The sequence below is a fragment of the Nelumbo lutea genome, chromosome 4, assembly GCF_056320005.1.
Source record: "Nelumbo lutea isolate HS-2025 chromosome 4, American lotus-T2T, whole genome shotgun sequence".
In the NCBI taxonomy this organism is placed as follows: domain Eukaryota; kingdom Viridiplantae; phylum Streptophyta; class Magnoliopsida; order Proteales; family Nelumbonaceae; genus Nelumbo; species Nelumbo lutea.
The window spans coordinates 8,083,450-8,108,278 of record NC_142687.1 but is presented as its reverse complement, the minus strand read 5'-3'; the positions used below and the strand labels follow the sequence as shown (position 1 = coordinate 8,108,278).

General features: G+C 44.7%; 1 protein-coding gene across 13 annotated transcripts; it reads right to left on the bottom strand.

Annotated features, from left to right (window-relative positions):
• Window positions 1–1,713: 1,713 nt before the first annotated feature.
• Window positions 1,714–23,710, bottom strand: LOC148853715 (proteasome subunit beta type-7-B). 13 transcript variants are annotated; one of them, XM_088985771.1, is made up of 10 exons: window positions 23,510–23,646; window positions 22,760–22,921; window positions 4,379–4,520; window positions 4,146–4,242; window positions 3,904–4,022; window positions 3,752–3,804; window positions 3,238–3,336; window positions 3,061–3,151; window positions 2,473–2,543; window positions 1,714–2,143 (listed from the first exon to the last, which is right to left on the bottom strand). In XM_088985771.1, exons 2-10 carry the CDS (start codon window positions 22,901–22,903, stop codon window positions 2,135–2,137), a joined length of 825 nt encoding a protein of 274 aa, XP_088841897.1. In that variant the 5' UTR covers window positions 22,904–22,921; window positions 23,510–23,646; the 3' UTR covers window positions 1,714–2,134. The 13 variants fall into 13 exon arrangements, with proteins under 13 accessions (XP_088841897.1, XP_088841890.1, XP_088841898.1 ...); XM_088985764.1 differs by having other exon boundaries at window positions 3,752–3,856; window positions 3,953–4,022; XM_088985772.1 differs by having other exon boundaries at window positions 23,335–23,582.
• Window positions 23,711–24,829: the final 1,119 nt, after the last annotated feature.

The following is a 24,829-nucleotide window of genomic DNA, read 5'->3' as shown; positions in this document are numbered from 1 at the left end:
ATTTATCTCACTCTCAAATATAGGGAGAATAGAGGGTTGAAAAAGGTTTTACATTTTCATGTGTGGTAAAGGTTTGGATTCTGAAAACCAACCCACTGAGTTACAATGAAGGTATACCCATTTGTATGTAAATGGAGTGAAGGAACCATGATAAATAATGAATTATGATTTCAACAGCTGTTCTTAAACTTATAATTTCAAGTCTCTTCTTGGAATATTTGGTTTTACCTTTTAAAAAGATAGCACCTCAAACTAGACTTGTGACCATGGCTTTAACTGCCTTGAAATTTTGGCTTTAGATAAATAAAATATAACAAGCAAACTTATCTTGGCTCTGAAATTCTAAGATTTGTCATTTATTTCACCCAAAATTTCAAAATATTATTAAAATACGAAGTATTAGAAATGTTGACAAAATATGTTATCACTCAAAACTTTTAAATTTTTAAAAGTTTTACCACAGTCCAAGGGTAAAAAATGACTGAAACTTCCGAAATTTAAAATAATGTTAACCATGGTCAGACCGGGGTTAACGTGTTGCAGACTTGCAGTGTAAGGATGGATAATTTGAAAAAGTTTGCATATATCAATCCACCAGTTGAAAGGTCCAGATTAGACGAATTATCCTTCTAAAAATAACTTTCACCACATCCCTTTCACGATGAGAGGTGATCCACATCCAATGAGAATACTCTCACCGAGTATACCATGAGTATAAGTTTATCATTCATTTGACTCCGAAATTCAAACTGCTGAAAAAATTCTGATGATTATTGTTTTGGAGCCAATCAAGACTGTAGCGTGTTCATGGTTTACTCAACAAGAATACATTAATTAGATTTTATAACTTTTCTTTGAAGTAACGATTTGCTTCGTTGATCTGGACAACCTCTCCTCCTTGCTCCCTTCAATCAATGAAGTGAAAATCTCCACATAACTTTGATTAGCTATAATGGTAGAGTTCAGGGACAAGACAACCAATCCATTAACTGCTCCTGTGCCTCATAAATTACCACATATCCCATGTCTCTATCACTAGGGAAAAGAGTTGGATGGGTCCTAGTCGGTAGATAAGTAGAACCAAAAATAGTAAGATCTCTCTTCTTCTCATGTGCCCTAGCTATTTTAGCTCTCTCATTTTATCATTTAGTGGAGCTATTCCTAAATCCCCCATAACACTCCATACTGCTGACCTTGTAACTCTCTTACAAAACAGTTTCTGTTAACCTTATTGGTATTCTCTAACACATAACAGTAACACTGCGGATATACTCATTGTGAATTGCTGACCTTCTCCAATATGAATTGTGCCCCGATTCTCCTAAGAGTTATTATTGCTTTTCAGTCATTTTTTTGTCATCGACAAACAAGAACATATTCACTCTAAAAGCCTCCATAGTCCATACTCCACATGCTTGGTTAATTTATTGATATTTGGTACAACCATTGCTCTAGCTAGGATCCATTCGATGGAAAGTGTTGATTTTGTATAGGTTTCAAGTTATGAAGGTGCATATCTGTCTACAGTTCCCATGACCCCGGGCCTAAGATGCTCCTATCTTTACCTTTAGACAATATTACATGTAAATCCATGTGATGTAGAGTTTGATCCAACGAGGGTTTCCTCAAAATGAGACATGTAATTGGACAATGACCACCATAGCTACTTGTCTAGTGCAGTCCAGCCATTAATCGCATCAGGTACTCAGGTGGTTGAAATCGGCAATTGGGATGTAATATTAAAACAAGCAATTTGGGCTGCAAATGTCTGTACATGGCATTAGGGCACATGTCTGTCCTCTGAAATGAAAAATACACAGGGATCTTCACTGAATCAAGAACTTTTTTTTGTCTATTTTCGTTTTTTTAATAATAATAGATACCCAGAACTTCTTTGACTGAGAACTCTGATGTTCGCTGAAAAGGATGACGAAATCAGAAGTAACGAGGATGTTGCCCTTAAAACTGGTTTGATTTGGGTTGGAAAGCAGAACTTTATATAGTTGGAGCTTGCAAAACATTTCAATTTTACACATCCTGAAACGTGGGTCGGCACTAGGGGCATCTCACTCTTCCATTGCAACACTTGCATCAATTACTTCCACTTTTTCCTTCAATGGAGTGATCTTTGTTGTCAAAACCTCTGCAACCATAAAACAGGTCAACGAGATCAGTAACACATTGAGCTCAGCATACCAATAAAGGTCAATTCACTTTTGTCCTAGCCAATTGAGGCAAACAAAAAGAAAAGTTTGCTTAAGAGCACAAGTAAATCACGAAAGGAAACAGTTATTTTCATTAAATAATTGCACATTTCTCATAAATCCAGACAAGTCCAAATGACAGGAAAGCTCTTGGATGAGAAATAAATCAAATAACCACAAAAATGTTTGGGACAAGGATAATTCTTAATCCTGATAGTCTACCAATGAAGATTTTATCAACCCTTAATAGAACCTTTGATAAGAATACCTTCACTAAGCACCAGGAGCATCTACTAATGGAAATACAACCATCCTCATGGGAGAGGAGGAACCGAAAACCTAACACAACATGAAAACAGCACACTCAAACACTACCCATGAGAAGAAAAAATACCACTCACACTCAGATCAATGTGGATCTCCACAATTCTGTCCAATTGACAGCTTTTATTACCAACCAAGATCAACTGGTCAGATGGTAAGGATCACCAAGTTTTCCAATTGTTGGAGGGTTTCTTATCAGAGCATATTTTAAAAATAAGTACTAGCTGGCTGTAAGAACCAATTATGCATTTTTTTTTATCAGTAAGAACCAATTATGCATTTACTGCATGCAAGAAAACTTTCATTAGCTTTATCCTCTCTAAGAAACAAGCTTCTGAAACCATATGATGGCTAGACATGCCACAACATTTCCAGCTCTTTGATTTGCAAACTTAGACCAAGTCAGAATTAAAAATAAAAAACACATGGGGGAACTAATTGAGGATATTTGATCTTACTGAAAATATTGCCATCTAATGGTTGATAAGAAGCAATTCCAAAAAGACTTGAGTCTGTTGGTTAAGGTACTAACCAGTCAGGCCCTTGGCAAAAGTATAGCCTTTTGAACTGACATAGGTTCGAGGATTTGGCATCTGGTAGTTCCTCAAGTACTCTTTGTGGCCCTACACAAGTAATTAACAAAGGAAATACATGAAAACAATGCAAAAGTTTCTTTTTCTATTGTGGAGTACATTGATGATTAACAAACCTTGGTTATTACACAAACATCAATATTGCTTCCACTACCCAAGTCATTGAAAATACCAGAGCATATAGCCTCACAGACAAGCTCTATTCCCTCTTCTCTCTGCAAAGAAAATTCCGAAAACCTCAATTTCCATTTAGTTGTATTAATTCTGTCACACATGCTCTACAACCCCAGTATCTAGTGCTAAAAAGATAGGCAACTTCCTTTTTCCACTACAGATGACAGGGAAAAAAAAAGTACTGGCTATTCTATGAAGTACTAGCTATCCAATCTACTCGATAGAAAGGATGGAGAAAATCATTCTATCACTTGTCATGGCATATAATATCACCACCAAATTATCTAAATTTGGATCCAGTATTCCAGTAATAGCAAGGATGTTCCATAACAACTATTCTATATTGAATTGTGGCAAATGCATGTAAGTCCTCTGCTGAATTGAATATCAATGGATCAATCATCAATGACATAATATATGGAAGCTGACTATTTAACCAATGGCAGACCAACTTACAGTCAGGCCTTCCCTGTACTTTGACTCAAAGACAGCCATTGCAGCTAAGGAACCTGAACCCATTGTAGCAAATGGCAGTGTGTCAGTTGAGCCATGAGGGTATATCTGCATTATATGGCATTTTGGATATAAAGGTCAAGCATTGTCAGAACCTGAAAAGACTGCCATCCCTGGATAGCAGAAACAAGCATGAAATTTTACCGTGTGCAAATGTGGTCCAGTGACATCAACTCCACCAAGTACTAAAGCAGCACTGACATAACCTTGGTAACTGGACAAGAGGTAAAGCAGTTAGGTGAGTATCATACATTTCCATCGTGTAAATTCCCAATATTGTTTTTTTCAGAATAGCTGAATGAAAAACTTTTTTTGTCAGTACTGGAGCAATATTTACCTGAAAAGATGAGATTTCAGAAGTGTAAGAGCTGTAACAACCCTTGATACCCGACCGGTGTAATAATAGTGTAGCTGCAGCTGGGAGCTTACCATGTCTAACAAGAAGACAAGAACAAATGAAGAATCCTTGATGATACATGTGAAAGAACTATTACACAGCAATGTAACTGTGGAAAACAATTAGATGCAAGTCATGATACAAATCATTTAGAAATCAATCTTGAAAAATACCTGTTACTGCCTCTGTATCAGCAGCAGTTCCTGCTCCACAGCAATAAATATTAGGTGCCATATAATGGATTTTCTCACAGTTCTTGTCACAAACTATGGGTCCTTCAGTGGCTCTTGTATCTGCCCCAAGAATTACACCATCCTGTAGAGAAATTTCAAGAGAAAGAGAGAGAAATGAATAAAGAAACTCAAATAGGCAGAAGATATGAAATGGTTATTAGGCTTGGATGATAATGACGACAGGGCAATAATGAAGTTTCACCAATTAATGATAAAAGAAAAGTGAAGTTTCACCAGCAAAAGAATAATTTCATTTAAAAAATAAAAAAAAATAAAAGAGGCATTAGAAAGGATAAACTTCATCACCTTTTCGATTTGAGAATATGTGGTTGAAGGCAAGGTTCTAAATATTGACACGGGCCAATACGCCGGTAAGGCGTATCGGCCTGTATCGGTACATTTTTTTAAAAAGTTTTATTTATTTTTTCGAAACGGGTTCAAAGGGGTCGGGGCGTATTGGTAAGCCATCGGCACAATACGTATCAGCCGATACGGGCTGATACATATCGATACTTTGAACCTTGGTTGGAGGACCCCTCGTTCAAAGAAAGAATTAAAATCTGGTAGGATAAGGAAAGACCAAGGAATAGAAAGAAAGGTATTAGGTTCATGAGGCAAGCTTAAAGCTTTAAAAGGGAAGATCAAGGCTTGGAACAAGGAGCACTTTGGAAGGCTTGAAGAAATCCAAGAAAAAATTTCCTCTAGAATTGAGGCCCTAGACAAAAAAGAAGCTATGAGGGAAATGAGTCAGCAGGAAAGAGAAAAAAGGTGGAAGCTGAAAATGGAACTGGAAGATTTTTTGCGAAAAGAAGAAATATCTTGGGGATAGAAACCAAGATGCAAATGGCTTCAAGAGGGGGATGGTAACACAAGGTTTTTTCACTCTTTAGCAGAGGGGAGGAGGAAGAATTTCATCAGGAGCATAGAGGTAAACAGAGTTGAACTGACAAGGGAAGAGGAGATAGTAAAGGATTTTGAGGATCATTTCAAAGGAATCCTTTCCAATTCTGACGGGAGAAGACAAAACCTTCCCAGTCTAGAGTGGACTAAGATAATAGAGTTCCAATCCAAAGCTCTGGAGAGCAATTTTAGTGTTGAGAAGATTAGGGAGGCTGTATTCTCAACGCACAGATCAAAAGCACTGGGTCCAAATGGATTTACCAGGGCTTTTTATCAAGATTGTTGGGAGACTTTAAAGAATGATTCGAAAGAGGTTTTTGATGAGTTTTACCAAATTGGGAAAATCTCCCTAGGATCCAATTCAACTTTCATTGCACTAGTCCCTAAGAAGAAGGAAACTAAATCCCCAAAGGACTTTAGGCCAATCAGTTTAGGTAACCTATAAAAAATAATTGCTAAGGTCCTTTCAGGAAGGTTGAAGAAAGTGTTACCGGCAGTAATCTCTCCATTCCAAGGGGCCTTTGTAGAGGGCAGGAAAATAGTGGATCAGATCTTAGTGGTGAATGTTTAGCAGAAAAGAAGAGAAGAGGTGAGAAAGGAATGATTTGTAAGTTGGACCTTGAAAAGGCTTATGACTTAGTAGTGATCCCTTCTCCTAGAGGTAATGGAGAAATTTGGTTTGGGAGAGAGATGGAAATTGTGGATTAAGGGGTGCTTAAGCTCGATGCAATATTCAATCTTGATTAATGGGTCTGCTAGAGATTTCTTCCCTGCTAGGAGAGGTGTGAGACAGGGGGATCCTCTTTCCCCATTCTTGTTCATCCTGGTGGTTAAGGTGCTTAGCAGGATAATCACTAAAGCAGACTTGGACAACTCACTAAGGGAGTGGAAGATGGGTAGGGAGGAGGTTGTGGTTACACACATGCAGTTTGCAGATGATATAATCTTATTTTGTAACAGCTACAACTTTGATTCCCTTAGAAACCTAAAAGCATTGATAAGAAGTTTTGAGGATAGCTCTAATCTAAGGGTAAATCGGGGAAAGAATTGCATTTCAGGTGTTAACATGCAAGAGGAGGTTATTGGTGGATTAGCTGAGGTGCTTGGTTGTGAAGTTAAAAACTGGCCCATAAAGAACTTAGGTCTCCCGCTGGGTGGGAATCCAAGGACTATGGGGTTTTGGAAACCAATAGTGGAGAGATTTACTAAACAATTGGCCTCCTGGAAAAGTAATTATATCTCATTGGGAGGAAGGATAACCTTGATCAGAGCCACTCTAGCAAATCTCCTGGTATACTTTCTCTTTACTTTTCGGGTACTTGTTAATATTGCTAAGCAGCTAGAGAAGATTATGAGAGATTTTTTATGGGAACCAGGGGTTGAAAAGAAGGATTATTTTGTTAATTGGGAACAGGTTAGTAGGCCGAAGGAGAAGGGGAGCCTTGGGATAGGTAATTTGGTTCAGAAGAATCTAGCTGTTTTAGAGAAATGGTTGTGGAGATTCCCACTGGAAGCATGGGGTTATTAAGAGCATACGTGGGCAATTGGACAGTGGCTGAGATGCAAAGGTAGCCTCTAATGCAACTTCAACCTCTCCTTGGAAAGCAATCTATGAGGTATATCCCATCTTTCTCAACCTCATTCAGTATGATGTGGGTAATGGGCTAAAAGTCTAGTTTTGGGAGAATATTTGGATGGGGGACAATCCTTTGAGAATCCAATTACCTTTGCTCTATGCACTCTCCACTTACAAACTTGAACCTATATCAAAATTTGTGTTTTTCTCTAATTCAGGTTTAAGTTGGGATTTTGGCTTTAGAAGAGGGCTTAGGGATTCAGAATGTGACTCTCTTATGCTTTTATTAGTTAAACTTGAGTCAGTTTATTTGGATCAAACTCTGGGAGGACAATACGGTGTACTGGTGTAGTCAGTTTCGTCGGATGGATTTTTCACTTGTGCCTCTTTTTCAATTTCTTAACACAAACAAATGGTTTGGGGGTGAACTTCCTGGTGAAAGAAATTTGGAACAAGCCTATCCCTCCTAAAATTCAGACCCTTTGTTGGGAGATCTTTCTTGGAAAGGTCAACACCTGTGAAGTGCTGTAGAAAAGGCCAAATAGATGCCTATCCCCTCACATGTGTTCTCTCTGCTTGAATAGTGACGAAACTATTTCCCATATCTTTACTTCCTATTCCTTTGTGCATTATGTTTGGGAGCAGCTATGTTTTCTATTTGGGTGCAGATGGATTCCTCCTTAGGATGTGGCGGGCCTTTTTGATCCTCAATTCTTGAGACAACCAACAAAAAGAGGAAAATTACTTTGGAAAGCAACGAGGGCAGTGATGATTTGGACCATTTGGGAAGAAAGAAATGGGAGAATTTTCAATGATAAGAGTAGGACCCGTGCAGAAATCCTTGAGTTAAGATGAAAGCTGTACATTGGGTGAAAACTTTGGATGATTTCAAAGTCTTTTCATTGAATTGATATCTTGAAAACCTGGAAAGAGGTGGCACTATCGGCTATAGACAAGGCAAGGACATTGATGGAATGGAAGCCCTTGACCCCCAATTTTATAAAACTCAACTTTGATTGAAGCTTCCTTGGTAATAGGGGATTGACAAGGGTAGGGGCATATTCAGAGATAAAGAAGGTAGAGTGGTGGCTCTATATTCATGACCCTTGGAGCATAGTGATGCATTGACAGCTGAACTGGTTAGTCTACTGCAGGGGTTAAGGCTTGCAAAACAACTGGGTTTCTGCAATCTAGAGGTGGAAGGGGATTCCCAAGTAGTCATATCATGGACCAGAAATAGTTCCTAGATTCATTGGGTATTCAGGGAGGTTGTAAGCCTAACAAGGGAACTAAATGTTTCCTTTAAGTGGGTATGGATGGCAGATTCTCTGGCCAAACAAAGGGCTGTGAGAGGGCAAATGTTTTGGGAAAATCTGTAATCTTTGTTGATTTGGAGTGGAACTTACACCCCAGATCTTGTAATTCCTAATCTTTCATTAATAAAATTCTACTTTTGTTAATAAAAAAAGATAGCGATTCTTTCTTTCAGCAACACCATTTTGTTGGGGTGTTCGGGGTGTGAGTCAAGTCCAATTGCATGTATACTGTACCCCTTCAAATTGTCTACACTTTCAAGAGAGGCTTGAGATCTGATGATGCGCGATCCGACCGGTCTTAGCTGTCAACGACCTTGCTTCTGAACTGAGTAGCAGGGAACCTGAAACGGAGGAGATGAGGAAGCTCCGGGGGGAACCTGGTGTAACGGCTCCAAAGCTTATGTTAGAATCCTTCAAAAGCAAGATAAAACCAGATAGCGCAAAGTTTGCATACCTTGTTGTTGGGGGCAGGGGGCTCTTATAATCACTTCGCGCACTCGCTCCGAGGCCCTTGTCAGGTCGGGTATGATTACCCTTGCGCTTGTCAATTCGGTCGTCGTCCTTTCTGCTGGGACAGAACCGTCACTGCCTAACCGTCTCTCTAACTGGAGATGGCGGTGTCAGTGGCGGTGGCAGGTGGCCGTTTAGAGTGCGGCCGCCAAGCGTCAGATCCCAAGTCAGTCAGGTGCGGCGCCCTCGGGCACGGACTTCCTCAGTGTCAGGCATGGTACGACTTGTTTGGTTTTGGTGCCCAGAAGGTGATGCGGAGTGGTGAGCGAGGCGAAGTCTTGAGTTCGGAGGTATCTATAGGGCAGGTCAGTTCGGCGAGGTGTATCCCGAACTGTTACAAGGTTGGCCAGTTCGGCGAGGTATACCCCGAGCTGTTACAAGGTTGGCCAGTTCGGTGAGGTATATCCCGAGCTGTTGCGAGGTTGGCCAGTTCGGCGAGGTATACCCCGAGCTGTTACAAGGTTGGCCAGTTCAGCGAGGTATATCCCGAGCTGTTGCGAGGCTAGCCAGTTCGACGAGGTATACCCCGAGATGTTGCGAGGTTGGCCAGTTCGGCGAGGTATACCCCGAGCTGTTACAAGGTTGGCCAGCTCGGCGAGGAATATCCCGAACTGAAGGTAGGCCAGTTCGGATTACTTTTTGGTTTTGGGCCAAGGGTGAGTTCGGGCCCCCAGTAGGGAGTTCGGTCCGCTGGTGTTCCCTTGGTGTTCACACCTTAGGCTTGCTTTTTTGCCAAGCTGTTGTTTTTGCCACGTGTCGCATAACTGTGAGGTCGGGCCAAATCTTCCTTCATCAATTGCCCCCCACTCCTCGCGCCAAGGGTCTTGCCCTGGTGCGAGGAGTTTCGCGAGGTGGTAGGTGGATTTGTCCCGTCCTTCGAATCTTGACTGCGCGAGTTGCTTTTGCCAGGGTTCTTCGGTTTTCGAGAAGGCGGGAAACGTGCCTACTACTCATAAATGTTGATAGTTGTGACCGCGCGTTTTGAATTTCAAAAATTCGCGCCACTGGGACGTGACAGCGGGTCATTCAAACTTGAAAAAAGCGTGCCACTGCTGTACATGCACGGGCGGCTGTCAGGGAGACGTGCGGCGCAGTCGGCACGACGTCGGTTTCAAGAAGACGTGCGCTGACATTTCACTCTTTTCGGAAAGACGTGCGCCAATCATGTCTCGACCTCATGGGACGTGCGGTCAGTGCAAATGTGGGCCGTCTGATCGTCTTTGATCTGCACGGTCGGTTCTTGGTTACTGTAGCTACAAATAGTGGGGGACCCCAGTCGATTTGTCACTTCTGCGGTTTGCCTACTGAGCTCGCGTCCAACTTTTCAGCTCGCGTCCAAGTTTTTTCAGCTCGCGTCTAGGCTGGTTACATAGCCTCCAAGGTTTTTTTTTGGCTTGTTCCCGTCTCCGGAGCCTTCAAAACTTTCTTCCGGTGAGTACCTTCCTGAATCCACCTCTTTTCCTCAATGTCTAGCTTTGATAGCTCAGACGACTCTTCAAATAGGGCTGACGTAGGTTCTACAAACCGATCCGTATCCCCCGACTACCTCAGTGATCCTGAGGTGGAACTCGAGGACTATGAACTAGTAGGCCGAGCCGCTTCGGGCAGTTTGGCGTCTACCTCTCACCGAGATCGGATGCTAGACAGGTTTGGTCCCTCGACCATGACGCCTGAGGGGCTTCAATCTATACTTATGTCTTACAACCTTCATGGGGGGTATACATATTTTATTCCTTCGGGTAGCTTTCCTTGGGAACACGGTCCTGATGAGATCGTGATTTTTCGAGAGCAGCTCGCTGCGGGGTTGCGACTTCCTTTCCACCCCCTTCTCGTTGAAGTCATAAACCACTTCGGTGTCACCATTGGCCAACTTCATCCGAACTCTATTCGGAACCTGGTGGGGACAGTTTCCCTTTTTTGCGAGCAGAATTTCCCCTTAGACTTAGAAATATTCTCCTCCATCTTGATGCTCAAGAGACAGGCGGGTTCTCTTCCTGGGGGAAGACGGGCGTATTACCTTTCTCCTCACCAGGGCTTTAAGCTTCTGCACGATCTTCCTAATAAGGTCCCGGCGTGGATGCGGGACTACTTCAGTGTGCGAAGTGCACAAGGATGGCCCTTTCAGACCGGGTGGGGTGAGGCTGCTCCTGATTCAGGTGTTACTCTCGATAAAGAGACGGTGAAGGGCCTCCGGCAATGGGCACGGCAAGGTTTAAAGTGCCATCACACTACTTAACGGAGGCCAAGCTTATTGCAGCCGGCCTGAGTTCGGGTAGGTTTCTAGCTATGCGGTTTCTTGCTTGCTTTGTTCCTTCATTTTTTCTGATGTCGAACTCGTTTCTGCAGGTGTGATGGACGTGGAGAGAACTCGTGGGGGGCGTCTGTTCCAAGGTATGAAGAGGAGGAAGCGGGTCGCCAAGCGAACTCGTACCGAGCTGCCCCTGGATGAGGAGCCCCAAGTTCCAGACCACACGCTGGAGGATCTGCCCAAGGTGACTCCACCGATGCATGAAACTGCCGGGGCGCCTTACGCTGAGACCACTCATACGGGCACTCCTGCATACTCAAGTGCTCCTGTTCACTCTGGGTCTGCTCATACGCGGGCTGGGCCCTCGGGTTCGGGAGCTCAAGGGGAGTTCAGGAGCGTGTTGACGCCCAACCACGCTCTTCAGAAGAGTAGGGAGGCTACTTTCCCTGAGGAGATCGCGGCGTGGACCGATCTTCCTTTGAATCAGGTCACCTGCCGCGCCGTAACACATGCTATGGTGGTAAGTTAGATTCCGTCTGCCTTTTTCATTTCCTGTCGCTTTTGCTGTTATTGCTCACTTGTTTCTTTTGGTAGGTGAATTCTTCGATTCATGCCTTAGCAGCACAAGTGGAGAGGAGCTCGCGACAGGCGCAAGCTGCTGAGGCTGCCGCTCATGCTGCTGAAGAAGCTTTCCGTGCTGCAGAGGCGAATACCCGAGCTACTGAGGCGGCCGCTTATGCTGCCGAAGAGGCTGCTCGCCTCGCAATGGCCAGGCAGGCAAGGTCTCAGCGTGACACCGAGGCCATGGGGGTAGTTGTCAAGCACATGGCGGACTTGAAGTTGGATTTGCAGCATCAAGTCGAATATCTTCAGGAGGACATTAGGGAGAGAACACAGAAGGGGGTTCAAACTGAGCAGGTGGATGATCCGGAACACGTACCCCGACCTCGATGTTAGTGCCATATCCACCTCACGTATAACTCAGGAGATGGCCAATGCTGCCGATGGCGAGCCAGACTCTGAAGGAGAGGCAGGGCCTTCGGGTGTTGTTGAAGTGCCTTCTGATGGCGAAGAAGTAGCTCCGGGCATGTAAAGATTATATATATATATATATATATATTAGTCCCTTCTGATTGCCAATGTACTCCTGTTTCTTGCAACAGAATAGATAATCTTTTTGCCCGTGTTCCTTTTCCAAGAACTGATTCTTTGTCGAACTGAATACGCCACTTTCTTGTCCGGGTTATTATACTTCTACGACCTGTTTTGCCGCGAAGGCTTTTGCAGCGAACTGATTTTTTGCCGAGCTGATAATATGCCCGACTTTTCTTTGCTTGTTTACGCCGAGGTTCCTCTTGGCTCTGCATCGTGGCCCATAGAACCTGATTTCATCCACTTCGCTTGGCGGTTTATAGGTAGTATCGCCTTAAGTTCACGATGTTCCACGCTCGAGGTACTTGTTTGCCATCCAAGGTTTCGAGTTCGTATGCCCCCCCGAGCGCTCTCTTTACTTTATAGGGCCCTTCCGAGTTTGGTCCAAGTTTGCCCACGCCGGGTTCGGGCACCATAATCTTACGAAGGACCAGGTCGCCGACTCGGAAGCTTTGTTGCTTTACTCTAGCATTGTAGTAGCGAGCTACCTGCTGCTGGTATGCCGCTGTCCGGATGTGCGCGAGGTCCCTTACCTCGTCCAATAGGTCAAGGTTGGTACGTAACTCATCTTCGTTTGTCCGATCGTTGTATGTTTCTAGTCGTAATGTTGGTACTTCGATTTCCGCCGGGATCACTGCTTCAGTGCCGTAGGTGAGGTTGAAGGGGGTTTCTCCCGTGGCGGTTTTTTCTGTAGTTCGGTGAGCCCACAAGACACTTGGTAGCTCTTCGGCCCACAATCCCTTAGCTCGATCCAGACGTGCTTTCAGTCCGCGCAGGATGGCTCTGTTCATTACTTCTGTCTGACCATTTGCCTACAGGTGCGCGACTGATGTGAAGTTTTGTCGAACCCCCATGTTACGACACCACTCTTGGAACTTGATATCCTCGAATTGCTTGCTGTTGTCAGAAATTAGTACGCGAGGTAACCCGAAGCGACATACTATGTTTTTCCAAAAGAAGGTCTGTATGTTTCGGGCCGTAACAGTTGCCAGAGGTTCGACTTCTATCCACTTCGTAAAGTAATCTACTGCGACGACTAGGAATTTTCTTCCACCTGTTGCTGGTGGGAATGGCCTCAGGAGGTCGATGCCCCATTGTGCAAAGGGCCACGGGCTGGCGAGGTATTTGAGGTCAGAGGCAGGTTGATGGTGGATATTGGCGTGCTTCTGACACTTGTCGCATTTTCTGATGAGCTCGACAGCTTCTGCCTTCATCGTTGGCCAGTAGTATCATTGTCGAAGTGCTTTTTGGGCGAGTGCTCTGCCCCCCAAGTGTCCGCCGCATAGGCCTTCATGAGTGTCGTAGAGTACGAACTCGGCTTCGGTAGGTCGCAGGCAACGCAAGTAGGGGAGCGTGTAGGACCGTCGGTATAACCGTTCGTCTATTATGACGTATTTGGCTGCCTGGCGCTACACCCTCTTGGCTGCATTGCGCTCTGCAGGGAGGGTTCCGTCTATCAAGAAGCTCGCGAGTGGGTCGATCCAGCTCGACTCTGCTTCTAGGACGGAAACGACCTCCTCTGTCCCCCCAAGAATACTAGGCCGAGGTAAGTCTTCTTTGTATACAGTTCTCATGTTGTGACTTGTGCTGGCTAACCGTGACAGAGCGTCGGCCTCAGTGTTCTCTGACCTCGGGATTTGCTTGATGAAGTGTGACTGGAAGTTGAGCAGGGCCTCTTTTACTTTCGCCAAATATGCGATCATGGAGAGCTCGCGTGCTTCATACTCGCCCGTAACTTGGTTGACCACGAGCTAGGAATCGCTGCAGATGACCAAGTGTTTTGCCTTTACCTTTCGCGCTAGGTCCAACCCAGCTATCAGTGCTTCGTACTCTGCCTCGTTGTTGGATGCCGCGAACTCAAAGCGTAGTGCGTATTCTAATTTTGTGCCGCCCGGGCCGCATAAGACTATTCCAGCTTCGCTGCCTTGCCGGTTCGAGGAACCATCCACGTGAAGGATCCAGGGCTCCTCATCCCAGTTCGCGTTTCGCCTGACCAGGAGAGATGCCACATTGGCTACTACTTCACGGGGTTCAGACTCTATTGGCTCGGGAGCTCCGGGTTCGCCCGAACTGGGGACCTCGGGCTCGACCTGTACGGCTTCGTGGCTGAAAGTGCACTCGGCGATAAAATCTGCCAAAGCTTGGGCCTTGATAGCAGTTCTTGGCTTGTACTGGAGGTCGTACTCGCTGAGTTCGATGGCCCATTTCGTCAGTCGACCGGAAACCTCAGGTTTGAGTAAAACTTGTCTCAGAGGTTTGTCAGTCAGGACGATGACGGTGTGAGCCTAGAAGTATGGGCGGAGTTTCCGAGCTGTTGTCACCAGTGCGTATGCTAGCTTTTTCTATCTGCGGGTACCTTGTCTCTACTCCCTGCAAAATTTTACTAACATAATAGATGGGTCGCTGGACCCGGTCTGTTTCTTTTATTAGTACCGAACTGACCACCTCGTCGCTTGCCGAGAGGTACAGTTCTAAGACCTCGCCCTACTCGGGCCGGGCTAAGGTCGGCACACTAGCGAGGTAACCTTTTAGCTCGTCAAACGCGAGCTGGCAGTCCTGGGTCCACTCGAACCCTTTGCCTTTGATTGCTTTGAAGAAAGGTAGGCAGCGGTCTGCTGATTTGGACATGAAGCGGCTTAGAGCGGCTATGCGGCCGTTTAGCCTCTGAACTTCTTTTACTTTCCGAGGTGGTCTCATATCTAGAATGACTTTTATCTTGTCCGGGTTGGCCTCAATACCGCGCCGATTGACAATGTACCCTAGGAATTTGCCCGAGGTGACGCCGAAGACACATTTGTTGGGGTTCAATTTCATGCTAAACTGACGCAGGATTTGGAAGACAGAATCTAAGTCTTGTATTAATTCTTGTGAAAACTAAGTCTTGACGACCATGTCGTCTACATAGCACTCTATCTTCGTGCCAATCAGGGGCCGAAACAGCCTATTTACAAGTCTTTGGAAAGTCGCCCCGGCATTTTTTAATCCGAAGGGCATGACCTTGTAGCAATATAGGCCGAACTCGGTTATGAAGTTGGTTTTTTCCTCATCGGATGGGTCCATCCGGATTTGGTTGTAGCCCGAGTAGGCGTCCAGGAAGCTTAGCAACTCGTCCCGAGGTCGCGTCCACTAGGCGGTCAATTCTGGGGAGGGGGAAGCAATCTTTCGGGCAAGCTCGGTTCAGGTCGGTGTAGTCGACGCACATGCGCCACTTGCCGTTTGCCTTTTTTACCAACACCGGGTTGGCCACCTAGCTTGGGTAGTGGACTTCCCTTATGAAGTTTGCTGGGAGGAGCTTCTCGACCTCCTCGTCGACCGCCCTCCAGCGTTCTGGGGCTAAGTTGCGTTTCTTCTGTCTAATGGGTCTGACTACAGGGTCAGTATTAAGTTTGTGAGTTATCAGGCTGGGGCTAATGCCGGGCATGTCAGCCGCGGACCAGGCAAAAATATCTAAATTTTGAAGTAAAAAACTCACCAATTCGGTTCGTAGGGGTTCCTCGACAGAAGCTTCGATCTGAAGTGTGCGAGCTGGGTCCGTAGCCGAAGTCGGGATTGAGATCGTTCCCTCTGTGGGCGAAGCTCGTTCCTCACCTTGCTCCGCAGGCCGCTCTAGTTCGAGGTTGTTGGCCGCCTTGGTTTTTCCTTTCAGGGCGGCAACATAACACTTGCGGGACTCGAGCTGGTCGCCCCGCGCTACCCCCACACCGAAGTCCGTAGGGAACTTCATGGCCAAATAATAGGTGGAGACCACCCCCGTAGGATATGCGTGATCGGCCGCCCTATTATGGCATTGTATGGGGAGGGGGTCGCGACCACCAGGAAATCATGGTTGAGTCTGACCGCACAAGGCCATGTGCCGACTTCCACAGGTACTGTTATTTTTCCGAGAGGCCTGACTTCCTCTCCGCTGAAACCCACCAGGGGAGTGTTCGCGGGCTTCAGCTCGCTCCTCTGTAACTGTAGCTGGTCAAACGCTGATTTGAAGAGGATGTCCGCTGAGCTGCCCGAATCTACGAGTACGCGTCTGACCTTGAAGTCGCTGATCCTTAATTTAATGACAATCACGTCATCATGGGGGTAGCGGACCCCTCGCGCGTCGTCCTCCGTGAAGAAGATTGGTTCTTCAGTCTTTGGTCTCTTTGCGGGGTTCCGTTCCTCAAGGGCCGCTTCGCGAACTGAAGTCCGGGCCGCTGCTGAGGTACACCCTGCTACCACCGAACCTCCCACAATTACATGGATGGTTCCCCGAACTAGCCTCTCTTCCGGAGGCTGTCGCTGCAACGGTTCGGCAGGTCTGCTGCTAGACTCGGGGGCATCCTTTTCGTGCTCCCCTTGCCGACCTGCCTTACTGTTATTATTGTTGTGTTGTACAAAGTTTCTCAAGTATCTGCGACGGATGAGCCCCTCTATCTCGTCCCGGAGGTTATTACACTGCTCGGTACTATGACCATGGTCTCTATGGAAACTATAATACAAATTCTTATTTCTCTCGTTCGGATTTCCCTTTAGGCGAGGTGGCCACTTCACGTATGGGGCGTCCTTGATCGTCATTAAGATCTCGGTCCGCCTTGTGTTTAACGGCGTGTAATCCGTCTGAACTGCTAGGGGAGCTCGGAACGACTGGTTCGGCTTCAACTCCCGGGCCGGGTTTTTCCTGTCGACTGGGTTAGGGAGCTCGCCTTCCCTCTTTCTTTTCTCGTTCCCACCTTCGGTTCGTTGGTTGATTTCTTCCTCTGTCCTCATGAACTTGTCCGCGAGCTTGAGGAATTCGGCCACGGTTGCGGGCTGGTCAGCTATCATGTGCCATTTGAATTCTTTGTGTGTTACCCCTCTTTTGGCCGCCGCGAGCTGCACCGCGGGGTCCAACCGCGGTATCTGCAAGCATGCTTCGTTGAATCGCTTGATGTAGCCCCGGATGGATTCTCCTTCCCTTTGGACTACTCCGAAGATGCTTTCCTCTGTTCTGGGGCACCGTTGGTTGGTGACAAAGTGTGCGGTGAAGTCCTGCACGAACTGGGCCCAACACTTTATCGACCCGGGGGCCAGGTTCCTGTACCAAGTGCGGGCTACCCCCCTGAGGGTGGTGGTGAAGGCTACGCACATGCACGATTCGCTGGCCCTGGCGAAGTGCATTTGGGACTGGAAAGCGTCAACGTGGTCGTTGGGGTTGAAGGACCCGTCGTACTTGTCCAGAGGTGGGAGCTTAAAATTTCTGGGCAAGGGGACCGCCAGGAGTTCTGACGCGAGGGGGGAAGGGACCGAGAGAATCGGGGCAGCTCCTACCTCGTCCGAGCTCGTCTCTTCTTTGCCTCTGAGCTCTGACAAGACACGGGTGGCGGTTCGGCGACTTCGTTGTTGAGTGGGCCTTGTACTGGCGCTGCTGACCTCCGTGTTGCCGAGCTCGATGGGCCCGGAATGTTGGTAGTCTGCCGCCAGGACGCCGAATTGGTTTTCCGTGAGCGGGAACTCGGGCTTGGAGCGCCGAGGTGCCGATCTCGCGGGCGAGGTTCCCGACCCGCCTGCGAGCTGCGAGGCAGGGATGATTTTTTTCTCTCTTCGGCCTGGGGACGAGACCTGGCTGTTAGGGGGGTTTTGGGGCCGGGAGGCCTTTCCTTGGTGGGGGCGTCCATCCTGCGGGGAGGCCTTGACCGGCCTCGGAGCGGGATGGCGAGGTTGAAGTAGTGGTTGGTTCAGTGGCAGTTGGGGGAACTGCTGTTGATAGTGATATTGGGAGATGTTGTGTAGCACTCGGTGCTGGTGAAGCTGGTGCTGCTGGAACTGTTGCATTTGGGCTTGCATTGCCCGCATGCACTGCATCAGGTCGTCCAACCGGTTTTGACTGGCTGCCAAGGAGACGGCAGTCGGTTCAGTAAAGGTTGTCTCAATAGGGGGAGGAAAGGGGATGCTTGTGGCAGGTAGGTTTACGGGCGCCACTGCTTGTGGCGTGTTCAAGCTGGGGATCCCATCCACCGAAAGGGGGATGGTGAACTGTCCAACGCACACCACGGGGACTTGAAGTTGTTCCCCGGTGGTGTTTGTCTCAGTGCCACGTCCGGCGTTGCTGGAGGAGGCCATGAGTGTTGGGTTTTTTGAAGAAAAGGAGTTATGGAAGTTTGGAGGGAGGCTTTTTGAAGCGTTCCCACAGACGACGCCAATTGATGATGCACGATCCGGCCGGTCTTAGCTGTCAACGACCTTGCTTCTGAACTGAGTAGCAGGGAACCTGAAACGGAGGAGATGAGGAAGCTCCGGGGGGAACCCGGTGTAACGGCTCCGAAGCTTAAGTTAGAATCCTTCAAAAGCAAGATAAAACCAGATAGCGCAAAGTTTGCATACCTTGTTGTTGGGGGCAGGGGGCTCTTAAAATCACTTCGCGCACTCGCTCCGAGGCCCTTGTCAGGTCGGGTATGATTACCCTTGCGCTTGTCAATTCGGCCGTCGTCCTTTCTGCTGGGACAGAACCGTCACTGCCTAACCGTCTCTCTAACTGGAGATGACGGTGTCAGTGGCGGTGGCAGGTGGCCGTTTAGAGTGCGGTCTCCAAGCGTCAGATCCCAAGTCAGTCAGGTGCGGCGCCCTCAGGCACGGACTTCCTCAGTGTCAGGCATGGTACGACTTGTTTGGTTTTGGTGCCCAGAAGGTGATGCGGAGTGGTGAGCGAGGCGAAGTCTTGAGTTCGGAGGTATCTATAGGGCAGGTCAGTTCGGCGAGGTGTATCCTGAACTGTTACAAGGTTGGCCAGTTTGGCGAGGTATACCCCGAGCTGTTACAAGGTTGGCCAGTTCGGCGAGGTATATCCCGAGCTGTTGCGAGGTTGGCCAGTTCGGCGAGGTATACCCCGACCTGTTACAAAGTTGGCCAGTTCGGCGAGGTATACCCAGTCAGAAAATTCTCAATCAAGACTTTCTTCAAGGCACTCAACAAAGATGACAAAGATAAGTGGCTAATTGCAATGCAGGAAGAAATAGAATCACTCAATAGAAATCATACTTGGGACTTGATTGAACCACCTAAGAATAGAAAGGTGATGGGATGCAAGTGGGTATTCTATAATAAGGAAGGAACAATAGATAATGAAGAGGTGAAGTACAAAGCTAAATTAGTAGCAAAGGGGCATAGCCAGAAGGAGGGTGTGGACTTATAATGAGATTTCCTCTATGGTACATTCATCTATTTGCATTGTGTTATCCATGGTGTCTAAATTTGACTTGGAGCTTGAACAACTTGATGTTAAGACAACATTCCTTTATGGTGAGTTGGAGGAAAACATTTATATGGAGCAACCAAAGGTTTTAAAGAGCCTGGAAATGAGGGTCTAGTGTGCAAATTTGGAAAATCATTTATGGTTTAAAGCAATCACCTAGACAATGCTACAAGCGCTTTGATGCTTTTATGGCTGATTCAAGTTACAAGCGAAGTTCTTATGATTATTGTATTTACTACAGGATTCTAGAAGACGGTTCACCTATTATTTTGTTGTTGTATGTTGATGATATGTTTGTAGCTTGTAAAGATAATAGAGAATGTCTTGGAATTGAATATCAAACTTGGTGTTGAGTTTGATATGAAGGATCTAGGAAGAGCTAAGAAGATTCTTGGGATGGAAATCATCAGAGATAGAAGTACAAGCAAGCTATGGGTTTCTCAAAGGAGGTATATTCAAAATATTTTGGAAAGGTTTGGAATGTCAAATGCTAAATCAATTTAGTCACCACTGACCACTTGCACAGCATTTCAAGTTGTCAGCAAAATTGTCACCAAGAACTGATGAAGATAGAGAGCATATGTCACACATACAATATAGTAGTGTTGTTGGGAGCCTTCTGTATGCAATGGTATGCACTAGGCCTAATATTGCCTCACGCAATTAGCATTGTCAGCAGGTATATGGAAAATCCAAGGAGGCAACATTGGCATGCTGTAAAATGGATTTTTCGATATATGAGAGGTACTATTGATGTGGGTTTATTGTTTGACAAAGGATCATGTAGACATCAGTTGGTTGGTCTTGTTGCTGATTATGTGGGGGATTTAGATAGCCGTCATTCCATGATAGGGTACATATTTCTTCTAACAGGAGGTCCCATTAGCTAGAAGGCAATGTTGCAGCTTGTTGTTGCTTTGTTCCCCACAGAGGCTGAGTATATGGTAGCAGTGAAGGGAGCTAAAGAAGTTATTTGGTTGACAGGTTTTGTTAATGAATTAGGCTGCAACAAGATTAATCAATCTTATTGTGTGACAATCAAAGTGCAATTCACCTAGCAAAGAACCCAGCGCACCATGGAAGAACAAAACATATAGATGTAAAATTTCATTGGATTCGAGAGATAGTTTTCAATGGTAAAGTACACTTGGATAAGGTGAGACACATGAAAATATAGTAGATATTCTTACCAAGCCTCAAGCCTATCACTACAAACAAGTTTGGGTGGTTTGTCTTGGATATGAGATGAAAGGAGATGCTCCTATGGAGCAAGAATGGCACCTCATGGATTGTGAGGTATGAGTTCACTGGTGATCTGTAAATGCATAAGTGGGCTACTTGACATGGACTCTTTACTTTACTTCGATTATAAGCCAAGGTGGAGAGTGTTGGGTTTATGGGGTTTCATCAAGGGTATTTTTGGTTTTTATGTCTTGTAATCTCAACCATTGGAGACCATTAAGATCCAAGGGTTGGTATCTATTAGGTTTTCCCTTTTGTTGTTTCTTTGCCTTTGAGAAAAAAGGTGTTAAGAAGACAACAGAGGAAGACAAGAACGTAAGAGAGAAAGAAGGGCTGTAGAAGGAGAGCCATTGTAACTCTATTAGAAGCTTCTATAATTGATTTCTTACTCTTGAACGTCCATGGATGTAGGCTAAAGAGCTGAACCACGTAAATCTAGTGTGCTCTCTCCATTTTTCTTCCATTTTCTTTTAAATTTCAGCTCTTGTGTGTGTTTGTTATGCTTGAATGCACTGTTCCATTAGCAATATTTTAAACTCTTAGAAGGATATGCAAGGATATTTTCAAAGGTTCGGTCCATATCTAATTTACCCCTCCCGAGCCAGGAATAGCCAGGATCAACATTAGGTAATGTCCCTTTGTTTTCAACTTTTCGTAGGCACATTAAACAACATATTATCCCAAAATATTGCCCTAAGACCTCCCACCTTCAATCAAATATCAGATATAACACCACCAAGAATTTTCATATTCTCAACTTCTAGGTAATAATTGTTGACTAATCTTTGCACTTCAAAAGAATCTTGGACTAAAGATTTCTCCAACCCAGCAGTTATCTTAGCCAATTAAAGATAAGAAAAGGCAATTGATAGAAAAAATAGACCGATGTGAACCAAATCCATGTGACTTTCCAACCATCACCATCAGATAAATAGCTGTTTTTATTTTTTAATAAAATTTTCTTTACTACCAAATAAAAATTAGTGTTCATTCATATTGTGTATCTCTTTATGTCCTCTCACGCATTCATGAACACAGAATTATCTTTTTTTTTTATATTTGTTGTAAACTGGCTGAAGAAAGGGGAAGGAGAAATCTGGAGGCTAAGGAATGAGCTCAGGTGCTTTAAGCAAGTTTCTAAAAACATGGCAATTCAAATAAGACGGATTAGAAGATCATCTAACAGCATGGCTGATGGTCTAGCTAAACAAGGAGTTCAAAGACAATCTATGTTCTGGGATATGTTATAGTTAGTGGAGCTTCCTTTGGGCTATTTTTGGGGCTTGTTGTATCTAGTGGCTTTGTTTGTTGGTTTGTGCTTTGTAGTTAGTGGGTTTTCTGTGGACTTTTTGTCTACCCACAACTTCTTGTTGGACACAACTTTTTAATTTAATGAATCAATTCTGTGTTGCTGATAAAAAAAAAAGAATTATATTTTTGATATACAATACTTAATGAAGTTACCCTTGGTCAAAACAAAAAAGGATCCATGAAACTGCAGTCTACACTGTTTTGATTAAAAGTATAATATGCAAAACAGGCTTACTAATAAATGTAAGCATAAGTATGTATATATGCTATAGGATTGCATTCAGGTATCTGAAGTGAAGGTGGTTATTAAATGGATCTATCATTAGATATCCATGTCTGGACTAATCAGGTCCTGGTCATTATCCAATCCATTGACAGAATGACAAATCAATCAGACATGCTATCAACCATTTCACCATTGCATAGTCAGTTTGTAATATGTTCAGGATCATGGAAAATAAGTTCCATGCCATGATTCCCTGCCAGAAAACAATACTTTCCAGGATGCAAAGTTCCATAATCAGGGTGAAGGAAATTGTGTTATTAACACATAAAGGTGTAAGGAACTAGGAAGGAAATTTTGGATAATTAGTCCGAAGCCTTGTGAACCTGCTGTAATAAGTCCCGGGTGGAAAGCGTAGCTAATCAAGGCATTGGATCTGCTCCTATTTTAGCACAATCCTCAATAAGAACAGATGAACTTGTGAATAACTTTTTTCAACTGAAATTTCCATCAAAATCTTAACTCAATTTACACATGGAAGAGTCTAAATAGTTCACCGTTGCACGCATTGTCAAAGAAACCTAAGACATAAAGAATAATCAGTAGATGGTACTCTCTAGAGAAACGATACTCCAAACATACCTTGAAAATAAGACCAACAATGGTCGTTCCTGTTTTCCTGAAAGATGGAGGTTGAATACCCTTTGCTGAGAGCATTTCATTTCTTCTACAGAGATCAAAACTAAACCCACCCTTGGGAGGAACATCTACAACGGCTTGAGACATGTCTGATTTTTTGTCAACCTGCAAAAGAAAGTGCATAACTACAACCATGTATTATAGTATTTATGATTATCCGTAATAATTGGTAATTAAAACATGGGTTACCAGAAGCATTGTATGTTAGTAAACCAACGGTGGCGAATATATTGAAAAGCGAAGAAAACAAGTATAACTAATTTACCAGAAAATTTACACAGAAAAATTAAAGGCGAAAGGATAGCTGAGAATAGACAGTTCGTAAGTGAAGAATGAATTTAATCAAAACAATAAACTAAAAAAGCGCATAGTTCATTTATAAAACATAATATCAAAGGCAGAGGGCTTGGCATTTCTAATTCAGAATCTTCAATTAGGGAAAGACAAAAGGACATGAACATTGTGATTTGTTCAGGAGAAAAATGCCAAATTAGATCGGACGGAGAGAATAGAATTACAAGAAAAATGGTTTAATTTGCGTGAAGCCGAAAACACTCATGAAGTCACGATAGCATTTTGTTGCGAAGCCATAGTTTTAAGCTTTTAGTGTTTCAGGGACGATTCATTTAAATTTGAAGCTGAAGTTCCTTTTTATCCCCTCAAAATCCTATAATCATTAAAGCAAATATTTACGAGGAGATCGGAGACGCAGCGAGATCGCCAGGAAGTAGTTCAGTCGGACATTGCTAAAAGAAACACGGATTTCGAAACTTTTACAGACTTGGGGTGGAAGAAAGAGAAGTTGGTACTCCCATCCCGTGGGCTTATTGCAGTGAATACGCATCGGTGCCCCACAGCCCAGCCCAGCCCAGCCCAGCCCAGCCCAGCCCATCCGATCCGATCACTTGGGAACATCTCCGCATCACAATTACGGGAGATGTTCGCAATGCACGCTGAAATACGAGAGATGATAGTATGTAGGCATCCTACGCAGATATTATGGGAGATGTTTTCACACGCTGATATGTGCATGTGAGGATAGTATGCATGGAGACCGGATCTGCTCCTCGAGGGCGCCTGACACGCACACCCTACCATGCATTGGAAATATTTCCAGAGGAGCCCTGTGTGACGAGCAATCCCGTTCCGTATGTAGGATAGCAAGTCCCTCGGAAATGTTTTCAATGCACGCTGAGATGTGCATGTAAGGAGAGCAAGTCTAAGTCTCCAATATGCTGAACTGAAGCCAAATTCAAGTGTGCTATGGCCAATATTGAGGTGTAGGGCTATTCACGGGTCGGGGTGGGTTGGTTTATTAAGATTTTTCCAACTGACCCGACCTAATTGGGTTATCTGAAATTGAAACTAAAACCAATCTTATGTTAAGCAAAACTGACCTAATTGGTTTGAGTCGGGTTGGGTCAGGTTAGGTCAGTTTTGGCTCTAAATTCAACCATGGTAATAAATTGGTAGATTGGGCGTCAGAGAAGTAGCTAGCAACATCATCCAGCATGGAAAGCACACAAATTAAGAGAAAACAGATCAATAACTTTGTGAAGCAGGAGCACCCCCCAATCAAGTTATTAAGAGAATAGAAAGTCAAACTGTATTAGAGAAATAAAACTGAATTTCGTATATTTCAAGAAACCTTCTAATCTAAGTAAAAAATGACACCTAATTCTAATTGTAATTGGTTCCTATTTGGTGTAAAAGACCATAGAAACTAGGATCCTTTAATTCTTTTCTTTAAACTTTTCCAAAAATATTCATTATCTAATTGTCTTACAATACTTGCCATTAATGTCATTCCTAACTAGAATACTAGAAATTAAGTTAGGTTGTAACTAGAATAGAGACGACTTAGTTAAGTAGGAACTAAGTAGGTTGTAACTACTAACTAGGAACTAACTACTAACTACTAAGTCGGTTCGGTTCGGGTCAGTTTTGGTTTTCACACATAAAAACCGAAACAGACTCGAACCATCGGTTTATGATGTTTTACAACCTGAAACC